General features: G+C 35.3%; 4 protein-coding genes across 9 annotated transcripts; 2 read left to right on the forward strand and 2 right to left on the reverse strand.

The window, feature by feature from the left end:
• Positions 1–319: 319 nt before the first annotated feature.
• LOC115972042 (phosphatidylserine decarboxylase proenzyme 1, mitochondrial) lies at positions 320–9864 on the forward strand. The gene is made up of 12 exons (XM_031092179.1): positions 320–609; positions 1228–1316; positions 2178–2231; positions 2374–2439; positions 3518–3578; positions 4523–4632; positions 4740–4993; positions 6573–6679; positions 8011–8078; positions 8471–8548; positions 9224–9346; positions 9570–9864. Exons 1-12 carry the CDS (start codon positions 450–452, stop codon positions 9729–9731), a joined length of 1332 nt encoding a protein of 443 aa, XP_030948039.1. The 5' UTR covers positions 320–449; the 3' UTR covers positions 9732–9864.
• Positions 9865–14150: 4286 nt separating this feature from the next.
• On the reverse strand, positions 14151–15389 carry LOC115971918. Of its 3 annotated transcripts, none has more exons than XM_031092025.1 (3): positions 15135–15389; positions 14859–15017; positions 14151–14586 (listed from the first exon to the last, which is right to left on the reverse strand). In XM_031092025.1, the coding sequence occupies exons 1-2, from the start codon at positions 15138–15140 to the stop codon at positions 14865–14867; spliced, it is 159 nt and encodes a 52-aa protein (XP_030947885.1). In that variant the 5' UTR covers positions 15141–15389; the 3' UTR covers positions 14151–14586; positions 14859–14864. The 3 variants fall into 3 exon arrangements, with proteins under 3 accessions (XP_030947885.1, XP_030947884.1, XP_030947883.1); XM_031092024.1 differs by having other exon boundaries at positions 14865–15017; positions 15135–15387; XM_031092023.1 differs by having other exon boundaries at positions 14869–15017; positions 15135–15382.
• A 2006-nt stretch (positions 15390–17395) lies between these two features.
• Positions 17396–20518, forward strand: LOC115972643 (formyltetrahydrofolate deformylase 1, mitochondrial). Of its 3 annotated transcripts, none has more exons than XM_031092979.1 (8): positions 17396–17656; positions 17831–17943; positions 18517–18667; positions 18865–18938; positions 19019–19178; positions 19481–19579; positions 19692–19778; positions 20085–20219. In XM_031092979.1, the coding sequence occupies exons 1-8, from the start codon at positions 17507–17509 to the stop codon at positions 20190–20192; spliced, it is 942 nt and encodes a 313-aa protein (XP_030948839.1). In that variant the 5' UTR covers positions 17396–17506; the 3' UTR covers positions 20193–20219. The 3 variants fall into 3 exon arrangements, 2 of the variants coding, with proteins under 2 accessions (XP_030948839.1, XP_030948837.1); XR_004087507.1 differs by lacking the exon at positions 20085–20219 and adding an exon at positions 20226–20518 and having other exon boundaries at positions 17402–17656; positions 19679–19778; XM_031092977.1 differs by lacking the exon at positions 20085–20219 and adding an exon at positions 20226–20518 and having other exon boundaries at positions 17407–17656.
• Positions 20519–21870: 1352 nt separating this feature from the next.
• On the reverse strand, positions 21871–25781 carry LOC115972346 (VAN3-binding protein-like). Of its 2 annotated transcripts, none has more exons than XM_031092610.1 (7): positions 25695–25781; positions 24560–24942; positions 23877–24255; positions 23211–23390; positions 22751–22800; positions 22583–22640; positions 21871–22282 (listed from the first exon to the last, which is right to left on the reverse strand). In XM_031092610.1, exons 2-7 carry the CDS (start codon positions 24821–24823, stop codon positions 22044–22046), a joined length of 1170 nt encoding a protein of 389 aa, XP_030948470.1. In that variant the 5' UTR covers positions 24824–24942; positions 25695–25781; the 3' UTR covers positions 21871–22043. The 2 variants fall into 2 exon arrangements, with proteins under 2 accessions (XP_030948470.1, XP_030948469.1); XM_031092609.1 differs by having other exon boundaries at positions 25416–25776.
• Between the last annotated feature and the right edge of the window lie 619 nt (positions 25782–26400).

A 26400-nucleotide genomic window follows, 5' to 3' on the forward strand; every position in this document is an offset into this window, starting at 1 on the left:
TTATTTATTTATTTTATATATTTTGGTATAAAAAGTTTTTTTTTTGAGAAAAAAAACTGGGAACTTTTATATATCCGTATAGTAAGAAGCCCAATTTGAATAAATAAGAAAAAAAAAAACAATTAGGACCTATTTAATAAAAAATTTCTAATAATGTTATTGTTTTGTCAGAATATGTATAAGTAAAAAAATTTATAAAAATACATATAATATTATTTAAACATTAAAAATTATTATTTAAATAATAATACCAAACAACCCCCAGAGATGGGTCATTTTAAATTTCAGGACCGAAAGTGTTCCGCAAGTAAAACCTTACCACCCACCAGTACCACTAACAGATATATCCGCCGTTTAATTTAATTTGCCCCCGATACAAAAAATATAAAACACACACGACGCAGGCTACAGAACCCTAACCAACCAGAGTGCTATCCCTGCAAACAGATATGAAATTCAGGGTTTCGTATAGGCTCCCAATTTTTCTTTACCGCACACGCCATGGATACCTCCACAACCAGCGTCGCTGCTTCACTTCGTTCTTCAAAAAGCTCCAAACAACCACTCGAGCCCGAACTTCATTCAATGGCGGAACTGGCCCTTCTCGAGGTCAGCCTGTCACTTCTCCGATTGCGACCTTCGCCTATTTACTTGAAACTTCCGAAACTTACTGTACATGTTATTTGTTTGGTTGCTTAGAAAATTCAAGAATTAAAAAAACAACTGAAATAGAAACTTTGTAGTTTTACTTTACATTATCTGCTGTTAATTTTCTACAGCAGTGTTTGTTCAAAGCCAAAAGCTACTTGTATTGAAAATTTTGTTGAGAAAATAATGATAGGCTATGCTACAAAAAGCAGTAAATGTTTTACAAATTTAAAATGCTGATAGATGCCTTAGGAAGCAAACCATTAATTCTGAAAGATTATTAGCAAATGCTTATGATTGCTGTAAAATTTGAGTGGAAGAAGTTCAGAAAATTCGTGAAATCCTCAAAAACTAGGAAGAGGTCAGTTTTTTTTTTTTTTTTTTTTTTTTTTTTTTTTTTTTTTTTTTTTTTCAGGTAATAATTTGCATGAACGGGATAGAAAAGTATTAAAGAAGAAAATTAAATACAGAGCATTATTATTAATTAATTAAGTGATCATGATGATTAGCTTATTAGTTTATTGTCTATTTTAATTAGAAGTGTGTGAAGCTCATCACTGAGTCTGAGGGTGTATGCAGGTGATTCTTTTTTGGTGCCTGGTGCAACCGCCGCTACCTTACTTATGCTTGGGGTTCTCCATGCCCGTAGGCTTTATGATGACAAGAAGGTATACATTGGTTATAGATGCGTCATCGCAACTTCCTAACTCGTAACTTGTAGTTTCATGTAAGGAGGGGTGAATGACATCTTTGGGCTTTCATAGCTGTAGTTATGTGCTCCTCATGGATGGGCCAACTAGAATTATGTACAACACCAAAATAATTACATTTCAGGCAGGCACCACTCCTGACTAGTTTTGTTCGTAACTGGAACAAATTATTATTTGAAAGCTCCAAAATTAGAGCACCAAGTTGGGAAGTTATTATCCTCTAAGTTTTAGTTCCTCTTTTATAATGTCAGTATAAGTGCTCATTGGTTCAGAGCCACCTAAGAAATATAGAAGAACACTTGCCATACGGAGAGTTGTAATTTTCCAAAAGGGTATTCTTGTAGTGTTGATTTTAATGGGGCCATATGCAATGAATATTTTAGGGTTAGGTGTGCTTCCTAAAGTTTTAGAATGGGGTACTAATTTTGATTTGGAAATGTGGTGAATGTACGTATTTTTATCTATCTTAGAAGCAAATAGACTACACGGTAACATTAAGTTTCATTTTATCCTGATTAGTCACCAAAAAGAAAAAAAATAAATGTTTTGGAACTTTAGAAAAATTAATTAATTATCTTAATTTAATGTTTATTTATTCTCTCTCTCTCTGTAGGAACCAAATTCCAAATAGAATATAAGTAAAATGTTAAGAAGTTATGTTTGAGAGTCAGAGAAGCACAAACACTTGCCAATGACTAGATAACTGCATGGAGTGTGTGTGTGTGTGTGTGTGTGTGCATTTTGTATTACATTTTCCCTACTATCAATTTTTTTGGTTGTCATTCATTTGTTTAATCTACTTTCCCCCCTTGGTGATAGGTTGAAGAGGCACGAGAAAAAGGAATTGAATTTGAGTTCCAACCTGATGTAAAAGTAATATCTTTATAATCCTACCCATATATTTTTGTTTTGTGATTCTTTTGCATATTTTGTAGCCAATGTGTTTCAGCTACACAGATGTTGTACTCTTCATGTCTAACTTTGATATCTTTTTTTTTTTACTTGCCAACCTTAGGCGTCATTTTTGAGATTGCTACCACTGCGCTCTATCTCTAGATGTTGGGGTTTCTTGACAGGCGTGGTGAGTAATTTCCTATTTTGTAAGCTGAAAAACTTAGTTATGATGCCCCTGTACCGTTTCAAGTTAAAGTTATTCCCTGAATTTTTAACTTTCTCTTCCATATTGGATTTTTTTTTTTTTTTTTGATAAGTAAGAATGTTATATATTCGAAAGGCTACTCTATGCATGAAGAACATAGAGCAAACCCAGAAAAACCATATTGGATATTCTTTTTCTCTTTTAATGCATGTTGTGGAGAAAATCATTGGAGTAGTGTCTTCAAACTAATTATACTTCATGGCATTTTATAATTCACAAATATGTTTCAAGGATTTGTCTACGACAACTTTAGGGAAATTATTTAGGATGTGTTACATTCAAGTACGGTTTCTTCTGTAAAATGCTCTCACCTATTGAAGGAAATTTTGATCATTATATTTGGAGACGGATCTACATATACTATTTGATCAGAAGGAACACCACTATAGCCTTAATACTTTTAAGATGCCATGTCCTGTAATTCATTAGTTATGAGAATCAAGGATCTTCTGTTTGAAGCTATTGGTTATCTTTGATTCTTGGAATACTTATGCACCAGATACTTGGCTTTGTCATTCTTTGAAGTTTGTTTTTGGTAAATTCTTTTGAGTATCTGGCAGCAGAATTAAACTATAATATGACAGAATCAGAGTATTTCATTTGTTGGATTAAAGAAGGGTCTTCTGTACAATTTGTTCACAATTCTGAACATGATGTACTTTTTTTCAATAAAACTTTTATTACCTATATAAAAGAAAAAGATTTCTACCCTTCACCTGTGATAGCTATCTGATATCCAATAGTTTTTCCTGCTAAAGTGGTTGGCAATAAATTCTTATTCCTATTTATGGTTAAATCACTGTTTTCATTTAGCTATTTCTGATGATTTTATGACTCTTGCTTTCCCTTTCTTGACATGTGGTGTACTTTACATGTTTAAGAAACATCTGTCTTTTTATTTAGTAATTTTTTGCTCATGTTTCTCCAATAAATATGTTATATTTCTATGATATTATGTTATTTTGATATGAATTTACTTAGTGGAAGTAAATGTTCTTAGGAACTTCCTGTCTGGCTGCGTCCTTATGCATATAGAGCATGGGCTCGGGCATTCCATTCAAGTATGATTGTTTTACTTTTCTTTGTTATTGCAATTAGTTATACTGCTTTATTGTTACTCAAGGTTTATGACACTACTACCTCCAAGTTCAGTTAGAATTTTGATGAAGTCATTGAAGTTTAGGTTTGAGTAATTAAGCTCGAAATTTCGTTAGTTTTTTAATGTCATCCAGTCTCTCCCAGCTTTTAATTATGTAAAATTCCTTTCTTTTGTGGTTCTATCAACTCCCCCGTTCTTTCCATTAAACATCTTCATCACCAATTGTTTATATTTTCTTAGAAGTAAAGAAAAAAAAATAGACATTATGATCTTAACTCAAAAGCATGAAGCACTGTCATACTTCAATATTTTTTCTTTTAACTTTGGTTTCAATATTGAAAGCTTAGGATTATATCTTTGGTGGAAAAAACCATACCGTTGCCACACTCTTCTTTCTTCTTCAACTCGTCAAGTCTCTATCATTTCACATAAGGGATAAATATTTGGGAAAGTCTTTAGTTTTGATAATGTGCGGGGTTCCTTTTTTTGTGGAAAGTAGAGAATAATCCCAAATAAAACCAAGACCAAGCAATCAAATTCCATCCAATTCTACTAGAGCTTCTTAGAGACTACTGATGTGTTTGGGATGGAGGAATATGGAGGGAGATTAGATGGGAAGATGGTCGAAATGTACTATTTTTAGCGTATTCCAGCCATCTTCACAACTCCTTTCCCTCCATCTCCTGCATCCAAGCATAGGGTAAATTACTTGGAGCACTAGGGAACCTTTGAGACTTAATTGTTCCAATTGAAACTTTAAAGACTTGTTGAAATATATGTGCAACTTGAAGTTACTGAAGTGTAGTGTACATGTAGCCCTTCTTATTTTGATACAATTGGTAGAATGTATGCATTAATGCCTGTACTCAAGAAGACATAAGAATTATGATCTGGTTTGCTTTACAGATTTAGAAGAAGCAGCCCTGCCTCTGGATGAATATGCTTCTTTACGGCACTTCTTTGTTCGCTCATTGAAAGAAGGTTCCAGGCCTATTGACCGTGACCCACGATGTCTGGTAACTGGTAACCAGCTTCTTGGACATCCATTATGTCCAATATGTTTTACTCTAAATCATTGCTAAATGTTACTTAACCTGTATGATTGTGTTTCATGTGAATATAGGTTAGTCCCGTGGACGGTACCATTTTAAGATTTGGAGAGTTGAAAGGAGCAGGGGCTATGATTGAGCAAGTCAAAGGGTTTTCCTATTCTGTTTCTTCTCTTCTTGGTGCAAGCTCTTGTCTTCCCATGATAGCCCAAGGGGATATGCAAGAAGAAGTTAGTGAACAGGAAAGTACTGTGAAAGAGAAGAGTAAGAAGTCATGGTGGAGCATTTCATTGGCTTCTCCTAAAGTTTGGGATCCTGTATCGGCACGGTAATTAGATATTCATGTCTAATAAATTTTTTTCCTCAATAACATGACGCAGATAAGGATATTCATGATCACATATAAGTATGCTTATCACTAATAGGCACAAACTGATTTATCTTTCAGAATTTATTTTCCTAGATTGGCATCTGAATATGTCACTTATTCTGCATCTATTATGTTGCAATGTGTGTGATAGAGTGTTATTTTGTAACTCCCCAATATAATTACCATAGTATCTCAAGCAAATTTGTTGTAGTTTTGGACTTGTTCATGTCATTGGAAATACAAAATACGACAAAGATTCAATGAAAACATTAGCACAACCTAGGCTCTCTTTGATTGAGAGAATCAAACATAAGACTAGAACTTTGGTGCATTTGCGTGTCACAGGAATGTGTGTGTTTCACCAACATATATTTTCTTGGTTGAACTTCTTTTCCTTTAATTCTTATCTATTTTTGTGATTTTCTTTTGTTAATGATGATAATACATCATGAGTAAATTGAGGGCTGAGACAATTCCTAGAAAACTTATGATAGAATGCAATTTCTTTTTTACTTTCCCTTTGCTTTCCCCATGAACACCTTTTCCACAAGGCCTTCTTGAAAACTAAATTAATTCTTAAGGATTTCATAGGGAATAATGCACATTGGTTTCATGTAAAAGGTAGAATGTAATTTGAATGTTTTAGATCTTAAATGGCTTTTGAGGTCCATATTGTTGAAGGGGATTTAATAATTACTTTAAACAACAAGCGGTTTAGAGTGATGTTCATTTTTTAAGTTCTCAATCACAATCTGTTTTGGTTCAGTAATGATTAAAGGGTGCATCTGACCATGTGAATGATGAATTGATTTCATCAATATCCCTTCATGTTTTTTTTCAAAGTGCGGATGTTGGCAACAAAGTCAAGCTGGATTGTCAAATCTTCATATTCTTACAATTAAATTTTTGCATGTTTTTTAGTATTATAAAATATGCAATTTATGTAATGTGGAATCTGAGATCAACCTTATCTACTTGGGATTAAGGGTTTATTAAGTCTAGTAAAGATACGTGAGATTTAGGGCATCTTATGCACTTCATTTCACTTGCTTGTTGGAAGCTACTCTGGCCACTTCCACCAAATGTTCATGTAGATCTCATGGTATAGGAATATGATATTTTTTGATTAATTTAGAAATCTCACGACTTCAGTTAACTATGGATTAAGTCCACATTCTGACTCTTTGCAATTAAAATGTCATTCTTTATAAAATTCTTTAATTGTCATACATGACCAATTCAATGAGAGCAAAACATGGTTTAATGAAATTATCAATTCCTTTCCCAATTTAAGAAATTTACATTTAGCTTCAAACGTGATCTAACACATAACTTTTCCTTGCATGTGTTACATACCTGCATATTTGTACAGCAGTCTGTCTCTCTTTGTTATCAAGTTTACTTGGTTAGTCATTTGGTCTTCACTTTGGATAAGTTACTACATTGGACTTTATACCCACCTGCAACTAAGTTTTTCTGCTTCCACAAAGTGAAACGATATGCAAGCTAATTTATACATTGAAAACTGTCATTGCAGTCCAATGAAAGGCCTCTTTTACTGTGTAATTTACTTGAAGCCTGGAGACTATCATCGCATACACTCTCCAGCTGATTGGAGCATCCTTGTCCGCCGGCATTTTTCAGGTAAACCTTTTATTGGAGGAACTTATAAATTTGTAACGCATAGGCCAATATTTTTTCTGTGGTTAGTCCAATGAGCTCTAACTCAACTGACACCCCCCCCCCCCCTAAGTTGTAGGTGGAGGGTGAGGTCATAGGTTCAAGATCCATTGGGTGCGTGTGTAACCCCCCCCCCCCCCCTTCCTTCTAGTGGTTGGCTCCTATGATGCACGGATGCGGCAAAATGGGTGCCACACCCGCGTCCGACACGGCAACGCACGAGCGACGCCGTTGCCCACGCGTCGGTGCCGCGTTTGAGGTTTTTTTTTTTTTTTTTAACGGATTTGCACTGACTTGGCTTTGATTTGGGCCAATTCCTGCCGAACTGGGCTGATTCAGCCAAAATGGGGTCGTATCGGCCGAATCGGATCATATCAGCCGAAACAGGCCAAAATTGGCCTTGAATCATGCCAGAACAGCCGAAATCGGCTTTGAATGAGACCCAAACATCCTAAATCTGTCCTTCCTCAATTTTATTTGGAATATTTGTTGCTTCTTTTGTGTTTTGTGTTTCTTGCCTTCTTCTTTCTTTGTTTTGTGAACCAAGGACATATAATGTGTTTTTTAAGAATATTTTAATAGTAAAAATATATAGAAAATACAAATAAAAATATTTTTAATAATTTTTTAATCGCCACACTCCACCGCACCCGCACCCAAATCCGGAAACACACCCGTGCTTCTTAGGTTGGCTCTCTAAATGTTGTGTTATGTGCCTCTCTTCTGTTGACTAATATGCTCTGTACAACACGGAATTATTTTATAATAGAGAGATCTACCAAAATGGTATTAAAAGTTAAAACAAAATGTCAAAAAAGAATACGATAATATGAAGGACAAAGATGGAAAAAAACTCAGGTGGTGTGTTCATCTTGTAGAAATCTTTTCTTTTCTGGAGATAAAATCAAAATTAAATCTGAGTTGGTAAGTCCTGGAATCTAAGAGTGAGTAGCTCATGTCTTTTCTTGATATCCCTTGTCATGAGTGTCTTGATCCCCTTCCATCCACAGTGCTCCCTGCTGACAAAGATCTTTCAGCTAATGATTATGTGCATATGCTTTGGAAAATTGACTGCTTGTGTATGCAACTATGTGCATATCTTGTCAGAGACAACATTAGCTAACAGTCGGAACATTAAGAGTAAATAAATATTAAAAGTAGATTGCAAAATTTCCCTATTCATTTATATTTCACATAATCTTTTTACTTTCAATCAGTTCTATTCTGTCAATATTTGATTAATCTGATTTTCTTTTTTGCTTGTTATCTGTAAAATAAGTTGATTTACTTTGCAGGTCGCTTATTTCCTGTGAATGAACGTGCTGCAAGAACAATCAAAAACCTTTATGTTGAGAATGAAAGGGTAATTCTGATTTTCATTTTATATTAACATGTTGGACGTTTCCCAATGTTCAGTAATGCCAAAACTCTCTTCTTGCAATATCTATGTAGTTAATATGTGCTTTCAAACTGCCCCTTTTTCCTCATTTGGAATAATCATGTGGTTCATCAACTGCTGATATGATTCAGCAGCTGCAACTTGTTTTGTGTAATTGGATATCTCTACAGTATTTGCTGATTTCCTGCCAAGATTCTTTTTGTATTTGTCATTGCCATCAACCATCTGCCTCCAAATATTTATTAAAGTTCTGAACTTATCAAAATTTTAATTTGTCGTGTTTGGCTCAACAATTGTTTTCTTATCTTTGTGAATAAGTTTGGGTTTCATGGATTCTCTGTAATTCTCGTCACCAGGTTGTACTTGAAGGTCTATGGCAAGAAGGGTTTATGGCGATGGCTGCAGTTGGCGCTACAAATATTGGGTCAATTGAGGTTGGCTCTTTGCAGATGATGAGTTCATACAATCTCTCTCTCTCTCTCTCGTTTTTTAGAAGGACAAAGTTTGTTTGGAGTCTAGTCTTCAACCCACACTGGGAAGATAACATGTGTCCCTGTCATGTGCAATGCACATGACTCAAAGTGATGTGCATTGCACATGACAGGGACACATTTCATTTTCCTAGTGTGGGTTGAAGCCTAAGGAACCAAACATGCTTGGAGCCAAACTTTGTTCTTTTTATAAAGTTCCCTTTTGTGTACACATTGGAAGGCCCTTTTTACACTTGTGGTTAACAATTAGAAAGAAGAAACCATTGGAAATTTAATCTCACAAGCAACAAACTTAGCTACATGCAGACAACTAAATAGAATGCAAGCCAATGGCTGGCAGTGCATGGTGTTTTATCTCAAAAAAGTGCTCAATTATGGAAATCTTCATTTAGTGTACCTTTAAGGAAAATGAGATAGGATAGTTGATGAGAGCCACTTTCTGCCTAGGTGTAAAGCTAAAATTACCAGATGATCCCATTTTTGTTAAACAAACATCATGATAATGGGATGAAGCATGAGGTCATGGGTTCTATACCCACTAGATGTGTGTGTAACTTTTAAGAAACAAAACAAATTTTTTTAAAAATCCTCACTTTGGTGTAAACTTGTACATGCCAGCTTTCCATTGAACCGGAACTTAAGACAAATCGGCCAAGAAAGAAGTTACTGCCCTCAGAACCTCCAGAAGAGCGCCTTTATGAACCTGAAGGTGTTGGTATGATGCTGAAGAAAGGGGATGAGGTTAGAGATGCACTAATTCTTTCTTATTTTTTAATGCTTGATAGCTTCTTCTTTAATAAGGACCAAAAATTGGCTGGGTAACAAAACTCATGAAATGGAGGTCGCTAATTTGAATCTCCTCTACCAAAATTTATTAATAATATTTAAAGATGGAACAAATTATTAAGTCTTCAATCATCTCGTGATTTTTTATTTACTGTTTTTTATGCTCTAATCCTTTCAGGTAGCCGCTTTCAACATGGGATCAACAGTGGTACTTGTCTTCCAAGCCCCCATATCAAAATCAGTTGAACTTGGGAATTCCTCTTCAGAGTTCAAGTTTAGCATCAAACGTGGAGATAGAATCCGAGTTGGGGAAGCACTGGGGAGGTGGCATGATTTGTAGCAACAATTATGGTGCACTACATTTATGAGCCCTGTACGGGAAGCTAATAGAAATAGAATTATATATTTATGATTTTTGTTATAAAAATTATATCTTTACGATCAAGCAGAGATCTAACTTGTCTATTGTGTGTATGCATGTCTGCGTGAAGTTGAGCTGTTTAGTAGTTAACTAAATTATTCAAAGAAAAAAAAGTAGGTCTTGGTGAAAATTTCTATATTCGACCTCCCCAATTGTAGGTCACCTTAGCTAGAGGTGCAGTATCATAAATTTATGACCCTAATTAACCAAATTATACACGGTGTTGGGACAAGCAGAGCAGAACTGATGCAGGCATCAATTATTGTTCCAATCTTGTGGATCAAGAATGTCCTCGTAAGGCAGACTTCAATGTTCAAAATCTAAAATTAATGGTCTTAACCATTAAAGTCAGATGTGTGCATTTTAGCGATGCAAGAACTCTAGTTCCACGCAGCGTGTTGCAGTACTACCACTGGATGCTCTAGTCTTGATCTACTGTAAACTGGAAGCCGCATATCTGGATCTGCAACGATGGTTGGAAAAGATAGAATAGTTAATTGGTTTACAATGATGATTGGAAAGGTCATGATAGTCCACCAGTTTCATTGGCAAAAACTCTACTATCTGCTTCCCTTACTAGTCTATGCTTCCTAACTTCAGTCAATATCATCCCTCCAACTTCCAAGACGTTAGCTACTTCTGTTATAAGTTTGAAATGCTCTCTAACAGCTCGTCCACCTATGCCTCTACTGGCAGTTGATTCTCAGTTTCTCACAATATATTACCACCTATCTATAAAGATCATCCTCAAATGAATATTTGCCTGAAGCAAGGTGTAAAGACTCAATTTGTAACGATTCCAAACCGGTCTTGGGTTTGTACGTCAAATGGCCCAAACAATAAAATTTGTAGAGCGTGGGTGTTTAAGAACTAGATTAACTTCTTTAAAAGTAAAAAGATTTAACCTCTCGTTTATAGATGGACTAAGCCGATATAACAATCTGTTTTTCTTTGAAACAAATATAGTTCTTTGGTTCTCAAGCTTTCTTCCTGAGTGTTCTTTGTGCTTTTCTCTATGTTCCGATCCCTTTCTGCATGCTTTTCTCTCATGTTATATACCGCCCTCTTCATTCCATCTTCACCACACACGTGTAGGTTGGGTTCATGGGATCTCTTTCTGTCTCATCTAACACCTTCTGGAACCTTCTCCTAGCAGCTGTAAGGCTGCTTCATCACTGTTCAGGTATCACTTCTACATTAATGCGGTCAGAGAGTTGGTTAAGAGGCAATTAATGCGGAGGCAGCTGTTGCCATAGATATTTGTTTGCCATCTCTCTCTCTTACCTTCGGTCCCTTATCCCACTTTTAGTGGTGACGTAGTTTCGAAGTATGTAACAAGATGGTATCCTGATCGTCCTCGGACTCATATTGCCGAGAAGGATTTTGTCCTCGGACGAACACTAAACTCACCTTTTGTGGTATTCACTCTTCCTTTCGTTTGGTTACCCCTTCAATCTGATACGGGCCTCCTCTAGCAGGTTTGCATCCTTGGATGGGCCATAGGCCCAATTAACTTGACTTTAATAATTTTAGTGACTGACCGGCCCCCACACAAGGAAATGATGTTGCTAAACAGTTGTAACTTATTTGATATTTCCTTCTTCCATGAGAACAGGTGTAACTTAATCGTCAAACGTCAAAAAAAAAAAATAAAATAAAATAAATAAATAGAGGAGGATAGTGTGTATCTTACAAAACGAAGGAACAAATTATATTATCAAGAGGCCGAACTAGTTACATAATGTTAGCATTATTTCATTATGCCATCATTCATTGTATCCTTACCTGAACAGAAATTGCACTCTACTCATTTAACCATTAAAAAAATAAAAATAAAAAAAAAACTCAAAAATCAGCAATGATTCACATGCAAGCATTAGAGCATTCCCATTGGAGATTGTAAATGGGAAATGTTGGGAAAATTTAGTATCAAGGCACAAAAAGAGCCTAGTAGCTGGACTTGTAAAATCTGAGAATTGCAAATTTTTTTGCAATTGTGTTACTGTGCCATCCTAAATGTAGGATGAAACTGTAGCACAATTGTAAAAATTATAATATATTTTAATTCCAAAATATCATTGTAGCACTATACCATCTCACACCTTGTCTCCCACTTCCTTCGATTTCACTTCCTCTTCTCTGGTTCTCTCTCTCCTTTCAGTCCTCATTCTCTCTCTCTCTCTCTCTCTCTCTCTCTCTCTCTCTCTCTCTCTCTCTCTCGATGCTTGGTTTTTTCTAGTGTTGTTGGGTTTTTTTTCCTCTCTTACGGTGTGGTTGGTTGAGATCGGCGTGGGTGTGCTTGGTTCGACGTGGGTAATGGGTGTGCTTGGTCCGGTGTGTGGTTTGATAAATGTGTTTGCTTGGTCCGGTGTAGGTGTGCTTAGTTTGATCTCCATCGATCTGCTGTTTTTCGATGGTGGATGGCTGTGGCGGTGATGGGTTTGATGAGTGTGGGTGTGTATGTGGGGTTGGGTTTGTGACTGATGTGGTGGTAGTGGTGGGGGGTTGCTGTGGTGGTGGGGGTTGTTGTGGTGGTGGTGAAGGGGTGGGTAGTGGGTGATTGATGATGGTGGAGGTGGGGGTTGCTGTGGCAGTGGTTTGTTGATGTGGGTTTGTGCTGGTGGTAGTGGCGGCGGTGGAAAGAGGGCAATGGGCATGGTGGTGGCTTGGTGGTGCCAAGTTTGTTTGGTTATTTTTTAATGGGTTTGTGGTTGGTTTTTGGTTGGATATTTGCTGGGTTTGTGGTAGGTTTGGCGTCATGGTGGTTGCTATGTGGTGGTGACTAGGTTGCTGTGTGGAGGTGGTGTGGTTGAGAGGGTGGTTGCTGTGTAAATGGGTGGTTGAGAGAGTGACAGAGAGACAGAAATTAGAAAGGAGTAAGAGACAATTTTATATTATTTTATTGTATAATTTATATTATTTTAATGTGTTATATAAAATAAAAGTTGAGATATTGGGTGTGTTGTAAAATAATATGATATAAATGATAAAATAGTTTTTTGGGATGGTAAAATAGGATAGAATGACATTTTCGAATGGGGATGCTCTTACAGGGTTGTGATCGTACTTGCAAGTTGCAAGCTATAGAGAATTTGGCATAAACATCACAGAATTTTTGGACATAAGAGTTCTACATGATTCCAACATTTTGACATTTGTGCTGCCAATCTTGAGTAGTAACAAAAATAGTACCATTTTTAGGACTGATTTAAAGCCTGATTTGATTGATGTTTAATAAGAATTTCTGGCCCTGAAGTTTTGGCTGAGGGTGAAATTGCCCCCACTTTCATGCATAGGTGCTCAGAAACTTACATGACAGCCTAGGTACCTTCCTCTTTTCCTCTTTCATTTTTAACTTCTTCAAGGTCGAACACTATTCTAACGCCATGTACAACCCATCAAACAGTCTCGATAAACCTCCTGTAATTCCAACATCCCATTCCACTGAAATCCTTTGAGCTTGTTTGACAGTGAATCTTTAATCCTTACTTGATACTCTTTTTACACTCACCAATTTCAGACATACCCCCAAACTCCACCCCACCCCACCCCTGGCCACCTAACTAAATTCCAAGGGCTCCCTCAACCCTTATTCTAGTGCTGACTTTTGAAAAATCTGATAACTAATTTGGCATCAGCACCATGGCAAGTTGGGGACACAAGCTTTGGAATAAGTTGACAGATCAAATGGGTGACTTACACCATGCAATAGTGAAGATCACTGATTCTCTATATGCTTAATTTATATTCATAGAAATAAAAGAACCCGGCACAAACTATAGTAGCCCTAAATTTCATTAGGCTATGAATTGCATACTACATCAAATGTGCCAGATCAATATACCTAAACCTTATGAATACATTTCTCCATAAAGCCATTTTCATCACCATGGCCCTTGATATTTAAAGTGTTTCACAAAACTATTCAAGTGACAGATCTACTCAATTTGTATTATAGCATGCAGAAAAGCATCACCGTGAACGGTTATTAGCACTAGTTACCCAAAAAAGAAAAAAGAAAAAGGAACAAGACGATAAAATCAATTAATTTGATCCATCTTCCTGCATAAAAACATGAGGGCCACTCAAGTAAGTTAATAAGCATCTTCTGTGTGTTCTTCTTGAGAGCCTTTAGTTCATCATCAAGATAATGAATTGGAATGACAAAACCCTTTAAAAGTCCTTTACAAAACCCCTAACAAAAAGTTCCTCATGCTTATTTGATCACCTATTTTTAACTCAACACACAATATGCACTTTGTTAACACACAACAGAATTCACAAGATACCTCAAAATGCAAATCCACTTTAGGCATAAAAAATAAGAGTGCACACAACTGAAGATAAATCTGGCTTCTAATGATTGCCAGCAGATCCAATTAAAGTTTCAATCTAGCTAAAAACAGATATAAGTATAAACGTATGATTCTACTTGTTTAATGAGAACAACAATATTATTGTAACTCAAAAATGCCAAGACATAAAAATGGACAAAATCTAATCCCAGTAAAGAAATGTAAGTGCAAAGTCAAACTCCAAATCCGCTCACATTGAAATCCAGGCAACAAGGAATATTGAATTGAAATGCATGCATATCATTTTCTAAACAAACCATATAACAGAAATGGAGTTTCATTGCATTTACATTTATACTTTGCAGATCTGTTAAATCCTTTTTTTTATTTTTCTCTTTCACCTTCTTCACTAACAACCCGCAAATCGAATCCAAAAGCTCTCAATTCTCATTCTCTCTCTCTATATCAAAACTTTGTTCCTGAAATAGCAACACCAAAGATCCTTTAATTAAATTATTCCAATTCAGTACCCCAGATAAAAAGTACCTAAGCTAACATTAAGATTTTGCATTAGGCACAGTGAAGTTGATTTTTTTTTTTTAAACCCAAATTTAAATTTCTGTTCATTTCAAAACCATAATTCGGTCACATTCAATTCAAGTGTTTGAATTTTGGATTTTCAAATGTACCAATTTCAATAACATGAAATTACGGTTAAAAAAAAAATTAAAAAGCAGTAAAAAAGGCACACCTATACCTACGTCTGTTTGGAGTAAGAAGAAGAGGAAGGGACACGTTTGGTACGGAACATCATGTATCCAACGGGTAATACCACTCCGATCATCATGATGGCAGCTCCGATTATGTATCTCAGTGGGCTCGGCGGTTCCACCTCTAATACTGTCCCGAACTGCACACGATCATAACCCCACCGCCCCCACAAAAATCAAAATTAATCCATGTAAGTAAAAAGAAAGAAAAGAGATCTGGGTTAGGTAGATCGTTTTAAAGAGAAAGATAAACTTACAGGCATTTTAAGATTGTAGCTGCTCGCGCGCGCGTGTGTTTTGTATATTGATTTGAAAGTTAAAATTATATGCGATTGAGGGATTTGGAGGAGTTGTTCGTTATAGTTCTTTCTTCTACCGAAGATTGACTAACTAGAAAGGAAAGGAAAGACGATGGTTTTGGTAGGAGAGAGGGGATCTGGGACCTGGGCCTGGGTTCTCTCTCCGGTGAAATTGGTCCAGTGAGGCTTCTCCACCACTCACTTTTAGCCACGTAGCTGATTCTGTAGAGCTTGAAGTGTGTTAGTACTGTTAGTAGTTTAGTACCCTCGAGAAAACCAGACAGTGATTAGCCCAACTTAAATTTGAGCCCAACTTGGGGCTCGGCTCGGGCCAATTGTCGCCCAACCCCATAATTTTTTTTATTTAATTTTTTTTAAGGCAGGTTTTGTCCAATTATTTTTTATATTTTTTACTTACAACAAGTCAAGGAGAGAGATTCCAACCTAAATTGATAATCTTTTTTTTTTTTTTAGAGAGAGTTTTAACTTATGACGTTCGCTTCGAATGATAGCTCTTCTCATTAGACCAAGACATGAGACATTAATCAGTTTTTAGTGTAGGTGTAGATTGAACTATAGATATTTTATTCAATCATTAGAAATTTTACTATTTGAACTAACTGAAACTCACAAATTAATAATCCCATTAGAAATTTAGACTCTACTACTTGGCTAAACTTACTTCCTTTGCTTTTACCTTGGTTTTGTTTTTTGGCTTAAAATAAGTGAATGAGAGAATTTGAATTTTAGTTCTAGTCTAGATAAGAATTGAGTAATATGAATATCACTAAATTTTAGAACTTTGGCCCTTTCATTTTGGTTCTTTTTTGGTTAGGTAAATAGAAAGAGAGAGGAGGTGAGGTTTGAATTCGAAATATGGGCACCATAGAGAGTGTCAATACCATTGAACTAATAGATTGAAGCCCTTTCATCAAGGACATAGCCAAGATTTTGAGTGAAAGGGGCTAAAGTATAAAGTATAAACAAATAGAATATGGACTAATGATTATTTCATTTTATTTTTGTAAAAATTGTTTGCTAATTTTTTTAAGTTGATCTATGGAGTAGTTTGGGCTTATCCATGGAGGGGGGCCAAGAATTTGGAGGGAGAAAGGGTCAAGAATATGGAGTTGTCTAGGGACATACCCCATCCACACCCAATTCATAACATGCTTAAGTATCAACTTATGTGGTGTTGGATTTAAGTCTAAGCCTATGGCCTACTATGCCCCCCAAAAAATTATAAATAGATCCCAAGCCTCCCTATTGAAAAAAAAAAAGCCTTAAAATGGTACAAAAACAAAGTTTTTTGATGATGGTTAATTTTTTCAAAAGAAAAAAAAATAGAGACTGGTTTTCTTTCTTTCTTATATCTCTAAGAAAGTCCTCCAAAATATCGAGTCAATAAAAATCTAACTAAATTGAAACCTTAAATTGCTTCCTCAAAAAAAAAAAAAAAAAAAAAAAAAAAAAAAAAAGAAAAAGTTATGAGGGTGTTGATTAAATGGACTAGCTAACTATTATTAATTTGGAAAAAAAAGAAGATAATAAAACCTAAATATAAAAATGTATATAGTAATTTTGAAAAACTTATAAAAACTTAATTAAACCAAATCACTATTAAGTGGATGATAAATGTTAAAGTTATTATAAAAAAATAAAATAAATTAATTTACGTGGTAAGAATATGATTGGTACAAATTAAATAATATAAAAAATGAATGTTTGAATCAAATTTGTTTATGATTAACACGTTAATTTATAAGATTTATGTAGTAAAATTTATAGGAACTTTAGTATCATTGAAATAAATGAAACATATTAAACCAACAGAATAATGAATTTTAAATTAAAAATAATAATACAGAATATTAATAAGATTGATGAAAAATATATATATATTTTTTTGAGATAGAAAAATAAATTAAATATTAGTTAGATATTTAAATATTAAAAACTTTATTTAAATTTGCCCTAAACCTCAAATTATGGTAAGCCCGATGTAGAGAATATTCCTAGGCAGTAGGCAGGCGAAGACCTTTGACGACTGTGATTCGTTAATAATTAAATACTGCAAGTCTCCAACAAAATTAGAAAGACTGGAGTTGAAGTTAGAGTTGGAGTTGGAGTTGACAGCAGCCACGTGTCCAACAAAGATCAACAGCTATAACGTCCAAAAAAAAACATTGAAACGACATCGTATAGCTACAACTACTAGAGCTTCAAATTGTAAGGTAAACTAAAACGCCAGCACACTGTGGGTTTTGTGGGTTGTGTTCGTTTCAGTTTGTTGGACGTTGTAGAGAGAGAGAGAGAGAGAGAGAGAGAGAATGAGCTTGACACGAAGAGTTTCAACAAGCCTCCCCCAAGTTATTGGATTTGCAAATAGGTCCTTCAAGTCCTTGAGATTCCCTGGCCAGTCCCTCGATTCCTCAAGCTCTTCCGTTCTCACCCATGGAATCCACGTCTTCCAATGCCCTGTAAGTCCCTTCATTCCCTATTCACATTTGCCATTGCAACTTCCATTTCCAATAATTCATTGGCACCCAAAACGTAGCATAGCTTCTTTTTTTGTCTTATTGGATAAGTTTAGTTAAATTTTAATGGGCTTCTGAGATGAGAATGGAATTGAATTGAATTTGACTATGTAATAGGATGCGGTCGGGATTGTTGCCAAGCTGTCAGATTGTATAGCTTCTAAAGGAGGCAACATACTCGGCGCCGATGTTTTTGTACCCGAAAACAAGCGAGTCTTCTATTCTAGAAGGTATTTTGTTAGTTCATTGGAATGCTGTCTTGTATGTGTATGTTAATTTGTTTAATCCAATGTTGAAAGCAAAACAAAGAGATATACTTTGTTCTATTTAGTTTGTGTTGGTTATATACTAAAACCTAGTTTCTCAATTTTTGGGGTGGAATTGAATCAAGTGAAATGTTGCTGTCAACAAATGTGATAATCAAAGAGTTGCCTTAATTAGTGGTTTAATTTTGTCATTAAGTGTTAGGTGGGTTCTTAATAAGAGATGATTTTGAGGCAATGAATCGTGTATGCATGCGTGCGTGTGAGAAGAAAAATTGGCTTTCGTTATTTGTGAGTAGATGGCTGGATTGCTTTGATTTGGCTGTTGAAACACTTGTTTTTGTTGCTTTGGCATATGTCAGAGGGTGATAGTGGGAAGGATCCTCAAAGTAGTGGTTTGTCTAGAATTGAATGTTGTTTTCAATTAAGTTCAATGTTTAAGGATACTTGATTTGTTGAACTATAAAGCTATATATTTAGGTAACATGCCTGTGGATTATTTTTGACTCTGTTTCTATATATATGTGTGCAACATGGCAGTCAGTTTATTTTTGATCCTGTTAAATGGCCACGTGAGCAAATGGATGAAGACTTTAATAATCTGTCAAAAATGTTCAACGCAATGAGATCTGTTGTCCGGGTGCCAGACCAAGACCCCAAATATAAAATTGCTGTCCTTGCTTCAAAACAGGTACATTTTGTTATTATTATTACTACTATTATTTTGATGAGTAAGTTTGGCCCCAAGGGAAGAGGGAAGGTGAGATTCAAGCTAATGACCTCCGCCTCATGAAGTGTGGTACTACTTTTTGGGTAAAGTAGGTGTATGATGTTATTTAAACTTGAATTAACTTTGTGCATATTTAAGCTCTCTTTTTCTTTCTGCAGGACCATTGCCTGGTTGATTTGTTGCATGGATGGCAGGACGGAAGACTACCAGTAGATATAACCTGTGTAATAAGGTGAAGTTTTGGGACTTCCACCCTTCAATGTATCCTATGCATTTTGATGATGTTGATTATGTTTTTTTTTTTTGGTACAGTAATCATGATAGAGGTTCAAACACCCATGTAATTCGTTTTCTTGAAAGGCATGGTATTCCTTATCACTATTTACGCACAACCAAGGAGAATAAAAGAGAAGGGGATATCCTAGAGTTGGTTCCGAATACAGATTTTTTAGTACTTGCTAGGTACATGCAGGTAAATCAAATTTTGTTGTTCTGTGCTCTCACTGTATCACCTATTATTTTGACAATTAAAACGGAAAAAAGTGCTAGTAGATGATGTTTATCATTTGAATTTCCAAATATTGTTTGAAGAGTAGGCTTTCTTTACCCTCCTATGATCCTCAAAGTCAACAGATGATTACTTGAAATTCCATTGAATTCTACTGTATTCTTATTGGTGCTCTTATTTGAAATAGAAACCTTATAGAGATTTGTAGATCAATGGAATTACTCTGTGCAATATTTAAGATCTACAGCATCAATTTGCCTTTGCAGATATTATCTGGTAATTTCTTAAGGAGCTATGGAAAGGATGTTATTAACATTCACCATGGCCTGTTGCCATCATTCAAGGGTGGGAATCCATCTAGACAGGTTCAGCAATCCTGCCTTCTTCATGGGTTATATAATTATCACCTTTTTAATCATTTCTATGCTCTCTTCCTAACTGCCTATTCATGCTTAATTTGCTAGATTGTGTTGGCAGGCTTTTGATGCAGGCGTGAAATTGATTGGTGCAACAAGTCACTTTGTGACTGAAGAACTTGATGCGGGGCCTATTATCGAACAGATGGTGATTAAATTTTATTTTATTTTAAAAGTTTTTTAGAATTTTCTCCATTTACTCTATGATGATGTAAACTTGATGTTTGCTGTCACAGTACCATCTTAAACCTCTGGCATGTTTAACCGTAAATTGTGGACCATGTATACTTAGCATGTACTTTTTTTTTTTGTTGGGGGGGGGGGGGGGGTACAGTGTCTTTGACGTAGCCATAAAACTGATGATTTATGAAATACCTTGTTTTTTGAATATGTTTGTGTGCGCGTGCGCTATATGCCAAACTCCATTTTTGTAATTTGCTTCAAGATCGTGCAGGCTTGTGCTTCAGATATCGTTATTAATAGTTTCGGACTGTTGCACAGAGTACTGGTAGTTGGCAATCAGTTTTCATCAATTATACACGATTGTTCCTTCAAATTATGAACAGCTTAAAGTACATCTCTATCCATTTTGCAGGTTGAGAGAGTTTCCCACAGAGATAACTTGCTGAGTTTTGTGCAGAAATCAGAGAACCTTGAGAAACAATGCCTTGCAAAGGCTATAAAGTCGTACTGTGAGCTGCGAGTGTTACCTTATGAGGGCAAGAAGACTGTTTTATTTTGAGGGTAAAGAAGTATATAAAGTGGTTTAGAGAGGGGTTGCAAACTCTATGTATTATACATTCAATTCTTCATTTGAATTGTTCGCACAATATATTTCACTTGGTTCTGGAATTCAAATAACATGCGCAATCATTCATACCTGTACTTCATTCCTGAGTTGAACATGAGTTAGAATACATTGGTAGAAGACTACAAGATTTTGAGCATTCTTTGAATCAGATTCTGACCACCTCTGTATCTTTGTCAGTGAAGTAAATTACCCCGATGCGGAATCCATAATTTTTACCATCACCCATTATACTTTCATGTTGCCCTTTTTTGAATCTCTATGTAAAAATATGTCAATGTTGAAAAATTTCTACATTACTCGGGTTCATATATCTTCTCATTTTATTTTCCCCCCTTCTTTACAAAGGACACTCAGTGTCAGCCAGTGGTTCATATTATCAGACTAAACTAGGGGAATTTGTGTGCAGAAGTAGCTTCATTTTTGTAGACAGTTTTGTTTGAATTATAGGCCTGTCAAGTCTGGTGAAAGCATTAGTGTAAATTCCGAGTAGTGGAGTAGTATCTCAACAAGCAAATTTTCATTTGAAAACAAAACCAAGGACGTTGAACATGTGCTTCATGCTGATAGTTTAGTTGTGCAGAAATGTGACTGATGGTAGAGTGCCATCCTTTTCACCCATCCCTTGAATAAAACCTGAATAAGGCATTTAAAATTATATTATTATTTTTAGTCAAATTTTTACAAAACCTTTCTTACTCCCCATGCCCTTACCACTTCTTCTCAAAAAAGTAAAATTACCAAGAGAAAAAAGATGTTAATTTGTCTTGTATTGTAGAATTATGGACTTTTCCCCCATCCAATGGGGTCCATTTATTTTGCAAGCTTGATATTTGTGGGATTTTTTTTTTTTTTTTTTTTTGAGAAACGATATTGGTGGGAATATGTTTTGGACATATTCCCTGATAGGAAACTATTACATAATAATAATAATAAAACCTCGTTTGTCGTTGAAGTTGGGTTTTTCCCTTTATTTTATTTATTTTTATTTTTTTTATTTTTTGTCTTGTCGGTGGTTTCAGAATCCAAATTCAACATGATTTGTCTTCTATCTACTACATATCCAGCAGATTCCCCTTTTCATAATGAGAAAACAATTGAGTATTGGAATCCATGTCATTTGATTCATTATAATCTAATTTTCCCAAAACTTCCACCACTATTTATTTTAACTCAAATTAACACTAAAGCTTATATTTTATGTAGGGCTACAATCTTAATTGCAATTACGTCACCTTTGTGAATGATTATAGCATTCTGTAAGGTACGAGTATTACATCATAAGGAAAATAAGGAAAGCAAAACTTCTTCTATCTTCTTGGAGATAAATCATTTAAAGTGGTAGATCTGTGAATACATTTAATTACTTTAAATTGTTTAGTCAATATTCCACTCCGTTATAAATTTCTAATTACATAATGGCTTTGAAAAGTGAAAACTCTCAAGTAAAAATTTTCACATTTCTTGTCCTGAAAACAAAACATAGGAACAGTACGCTGCGTGCTCCAAAATTATGTGTATAAAAGAAAATCTTCTCGCATGAAATACGAGTATGGCACTAGTAAGTTATCTGTCCTACTTCTCACTACATATGCACAAAATACATCATATACTATTACTAGCACTAAGAAATTCTAGAGAGCCTTCAGTTGCTTCAATGCAGCTAACTCGACGAAGAAGATTCTGAATTTCATCAACCCATTTCTGCTTATGATTCTTGTTCTTGCACTTGAACTCTAGAAGACCTTGTGCAGTTTTGAGGCCGAAATAGACCTCGTCTGAAATTTCCCTTTCTTTTCTATACGGCCATGCAGCAACCTCATCACAAACTCCATAAACAACACCTAGAAGCAGCATAAAATATTCAAGTGAGAAAGAACCTAAGTGTGGAAACTTCAATATAATAAAGTGCTAAACACTTCCAAAAGAGGGGAAAGTTTAGAGAATTCTATGTTGTAAAGAAACCATGGCCAATAAGCTCTAGTTCAAATGGCACCTCCTTCCTTTATAAATAATGGAGTGGAGATTACGTTTTGGATTCAAGACCATGTGTATCTTGTTTTTTCTTAAAAAATAAATAAGTGAAGAAAATATGCAATAGTGAAAACTAGAAACAATGCCAAGTTTAGAGACTCGAAGCTTACACTTATTCTTCTTGGAGAAGGCTCCTCCAACATGTTTGCTTTTGATCTTAATTATGACCTGAAAATAGAGTGATATGAGAAAGCTAGACATGAGCAAACAATGCTTTTTAAAAAAAATAATAATAATAAATCAGGCACTCTTCCATTATTTTTTTCCTCTTTCTGTACCTGGGATTTCTTGTTGATGTAGACAGAGACATGCTTCCATTGTAAAATTCCTGTGAATTCCAATAGCAAGTGACTTAATGTAGCTACTTAAACATGCTACAGGGGCACGCCCCAAAAAAATTGATGCTCAACCAGTCATACAGATTCTTTAATCATGCGAAATTATTAAAAGCAAAAGAAAGCATGAAATATATTATTCAATGTTCCGAGCTCAATGTCATCAACCAATAGTGTGGATGATATAGTCCAAATGTCTTATCCTTTTCTTCCATTATTATTTCGACCAATAATAAGAAATGATTGAGGAAGAAATGTAGATAGAAATTAGAAATTGGTGAACCACACAACTAGCATTATCAAAACTCGGATAACATCCAGATTATGCATTCTGTTATAGCATGGGGTATACAGTACTTTAGATCCATATTAAACTGATTCTGAATTTTTTATGGCAAATTACCTTTTTGTGTGACTTGCAATAATTCTCCAACAAAGGGAGGACTCTGTTCCACCATTTGACTATGAGAAGCAGCACTCCACCAGTGGCTCTCTGTCAAACTTCTATCATAGGGACTTATAGATGCATTCTTCTTTGCTTCTTTTGGCAATCTTGCTTTCAGAGCTGCTTCTCCCCGCAAAGCTAATTTAGTAGGGAAGAAAATTTTATCAAATGAACATTAAGCAAAAAATATACCACAGTATGAAACCATGAATGACAAATTCATTGTTGCTAATTCAACAGTTGGGAAGATTTGACTGAGATGCAATGTTACTTTCCTACCCACAGTATGATTGACACAGAGATTCAATTTTACTTTAAGGATATATTTCTCTAAAGAACTTAATTTACAAAAGAAACAAAAAAGCCTAGATACAATTTTTGTTGATACTTGATATTATTCAAAACAGAATAATCCAAGATGTTTGCCAACTATTTCTTCGTTTTTCTCCCCCTCGATAATTATACACAAAATTAGTATTTGTGACCATTATTAACTATGTATCTGTAAGAGGTAAATTGTCTTTATAAGTTTTGTTGAAAGAGTAACTTATGATTTTGAGACTTCTATGGAAATACTTTTAATACATCATGCAGAGTAGAAAGACTAAGCAAAATGCCAAATACCTGTTGCAGCTGCAGCTGTGAGAGTCATTAGATCACCAGGACTTCGAATATCAACTGCTGATCTGACAACAGAAGCCACACGATCGTGATCAGCTCCAGCTAATTCAGCTAACTCAATGCAGTGTGATGCCAAGAGTTCTGTAGCTGATGCCAAAGCCATGTTCATTTTCGATCCTGAGCTGCTGGAGTTTTCTGCTGCAGCCACGGCAGCCAAGGCCGCAGCTAGTCCTGCGACTGAGACAGCGGAATGTGTGTGTGCATTTTCTACACGTGCCTTGTCTTTCTTCTTCACTGTGGTGATACTAGACTCTTTGTGGTAGAACCATTTTCCAAATGAACCCGTCCTCCGAGCACTAACAGGATTTATTAATTTGACTGGCTGCAAGAAATAACAGGGCAATTAGAACAAAGAATTTAAGCAGATGAAGAGAATGTTTCACAAATGCAAGCAGCATTATACATGATTATAGATATATGTAGTTATGTTTGTTTACTAAGACAAGCCATTAATTAGGAAAGAATCCATTCCTTTTGGTGAACAAAGTCTGTACTTTGTCTTCCCTTATTTTGGCCAAAACCTTGGCAAATTAACAACCATGATGAATGGGGAAAATTGCAAAGATATTAAAATTTTTAAGATAAATTAGGAAAATGATACAAATCCATATGTGGGGATAACTTACTAGTTGTGGTACAAGAACTACTTCTGGGCAAGTGTTGGGGTTATTGTCATGGAAAAATTCTTTCTGCTTTTCAGCAAGAGCCTTTGAAATTTCTGAAGCCGAAAGACTCCACGACCTTGACAAGAATTCCATAGGCTCATGTGGTGTTTGTGGTTGAGCAATCGCAGGCTTAGATGACACTATCTTCAGCTCTTGGTCTTCCTCTACATTTTCTAGCCCATGCAAATAGCTACCCCTCCAAGCTGATTGAACACCAGTTTCCATTCTTTCTTCTGGATATTAGAAAAATTTTCAAATGTTACGATCAGTTAAAAAGTTCTTTTCTAGTCCCTTCCTTTGTATAGGCCTTTGTCCTATGAAACTGTTCACAAATTTGGCTTTTCCTGTGACATCAAGCAAATCAAAGCTCAGCATATCACGGTAGGGGTAGACAACAAAGGACCCATGAAGCAGAAACTAATAAATTAGTATTTTGTACACTGATGTATTATAGAGAACCAAAAAAGCCAGGCATAGTTTAGCTGTCAATTCGAAAATACTTTTCTTGCTTCTTGATCGAAGTAAAGTTGCTTTGAGTTTTACTTTGTTAAAAAGGGATAAAAGTGGTCCAAAATGCTAAACTAACCGTGCATTGATATATAAAAAAAGAGAACTATACAATTTTCACATCCAAAACTCAAAATTGAAGAACTGTTGAATTTAGTTCAAAAAGAGGAAACCCAATTGAGATTCGATCAAATTGATTTTAGAACTTCAATTACAAAGCGCCAAGCACACGTTTCTCTAACAAAAACTTCAGATAATAGAAATATAGTAAAAAGAAGCATAAGCCTAAAAAGGGACTTGCTTTACTAACCTTGACACATCAAAATGTCTCAAAGTCTCAACTATGAAATGAAACAATTAACCCATCACCTTCTTTGCAGCACTTACACTTATATATAAAAGAGACACCCAGACAAGGTGTGACAGAATAGATTACATGAACACAGAACTAAACCTAGTGCTTTGGAACCCCATGAATTCAGGTGTGATTTCATTAGAGGAACCAGTATGACTCAAAGACAAACCGGAATTCACGAGACTCGAAAAATTAATATAAGTTTAGTTTAAGGAACAAACACAGAACATAGACCTGAATAAGCGGGAATGGTTCCTTAGACTCGTGTTTGGAAGCGCTAATCTCCATAGAAAGGCATTTTATTAAATACTAATATTATTGTAAAATGTGAACCTGACTATGGTCGTCTTTTTATGTGGGTTTAGCGCGCTGTGGCTTTCGGTGGTTGGTACTGTAGTTTTAAAAGGTGCAACCTGGACCAGTCAATGGCCATGCATCAATGCATGGTCCTTGACTTGACGGTGGGACGGTGCAGCGTTTAGGGTCTACGTCGCATTTAAAAATCAAATAAACTTCCTATGTCCCGTGTCCAAGAAGGTATTTCAGAGTTTGTATCAAATGATACTTTCTGCTGTATCAAAATCTAATAGTTATGAAATATGTCAGTAAAAAATAACCAATTTACTAACAATTGATAGATATGTGTAAATAAATAGTTATTTTTACATACATATCTCTCATTTATTGGGTTTTGATTCGGATGACTTGGTATCATTTGATACAAAATACTCATAGCCAGCTAAAAATTAGAGGAAATCGGAAAATTTAATGGGAATAAATATTTTCCTAGGTCCATGCCATTTTAACTAAGAAAGTCAATATTGTATCGATATCAGTTGTACTAAGGAAAATATATAGTAGCAGCCAATAAATCGATATTGGTACTTCTCTAAAATGTACTGAAAAAATACCGAATTGTAAAGGTCTATACCAGATATAT

This window comes from Quercus lobata, chromosome 12 (assembly GCF_001633185.2).
Source record: "Quercus lobata isolate SW786 chromosome 12, ValleyOak3.0 Primary Assembly, whole genome shotgun sequence".
Taxonomy (NCBI): Eukaryota; Viridiplantae; Streptophyta; class Magnoliopsida; order Fagales; family Fagaceae; genus Quercus; species Quercus lobata.

What these genes read in the sequence shown, in the direction of transcription:
- LOC115972346 (XM_031092610.1), bottom strand. Translation starts at nt 24,823, where the DNA reads ATGGAAACTGGTGTTCAATCAGCTTGGAGGGGTAGCTATTTGCATGGG. An exon ending in ATTGCAAGTCACACAAAAAG is followed by an intron (nt 22,801 to 23,210) that starts GTAATTTGCCAT and finishes TGGAATTCACAG; the next exon opens with GAATTTTACAATGGAAGCAT. An exon ending in ACATCAACAAGAAATCCCAG is followed by an intron (nt 22,641 to 22,750) that starts GTACAGAAAGAG and finishes CTCTATTTTCAG; the next exon opens with GTCATAATTAAGATCAAAAG.
- LOC115972042 (XM_031092179.1), top strand. Translation starts at nt 450, where the DNA reads ATGAAATTCAGGGTTTCGTATAGGCTCCCAATTTTTCTTTACCGCACA. An exon ending in CGGAACTGGCCCTTCTCGAG is followed by an intron (nt 610 to 1,227) that starts GTCAGCCTGTCA and finishes GGGTGTATGCAG; the next exon opens with GTGATTCTTTTTTGGTGCCT. An exon ending in GGCTCGGGCATTCCATTCAA is followed by an intron (nt 3,579 to 4,522) that starts GTATGATTGTTT and finishes TTTGCTTTACAG; the next exon opens with ATTTAGAAGAAGCAGCCCTG.
- LOC115972643 (XM_031092977.1), top strand. Translation starts at nt 17,507, where the DNA reads ATGAGCTTGACACGAAGAGTTTCAACAAGCCTCCCCCAAGTTATTGGA. An exon ending in TCCACGTCTTCCAATGCCCT is followed by an intron (nt 17,657 to 17,830) that starts GTAAGTCCCTTC and finishes ACTATGTAATAG; the next exon opens with GATGCGGTCGGGATTGTTGC. An exon ending in GGCCTATTATCGAACAGATG is followed by an intron (nt 19,779 to 20,225) that starts GTGATTAAATTT and finishes TCCATTTTGCAG; the next exon opens with GTTGAGAGAGTTTCCCACAG.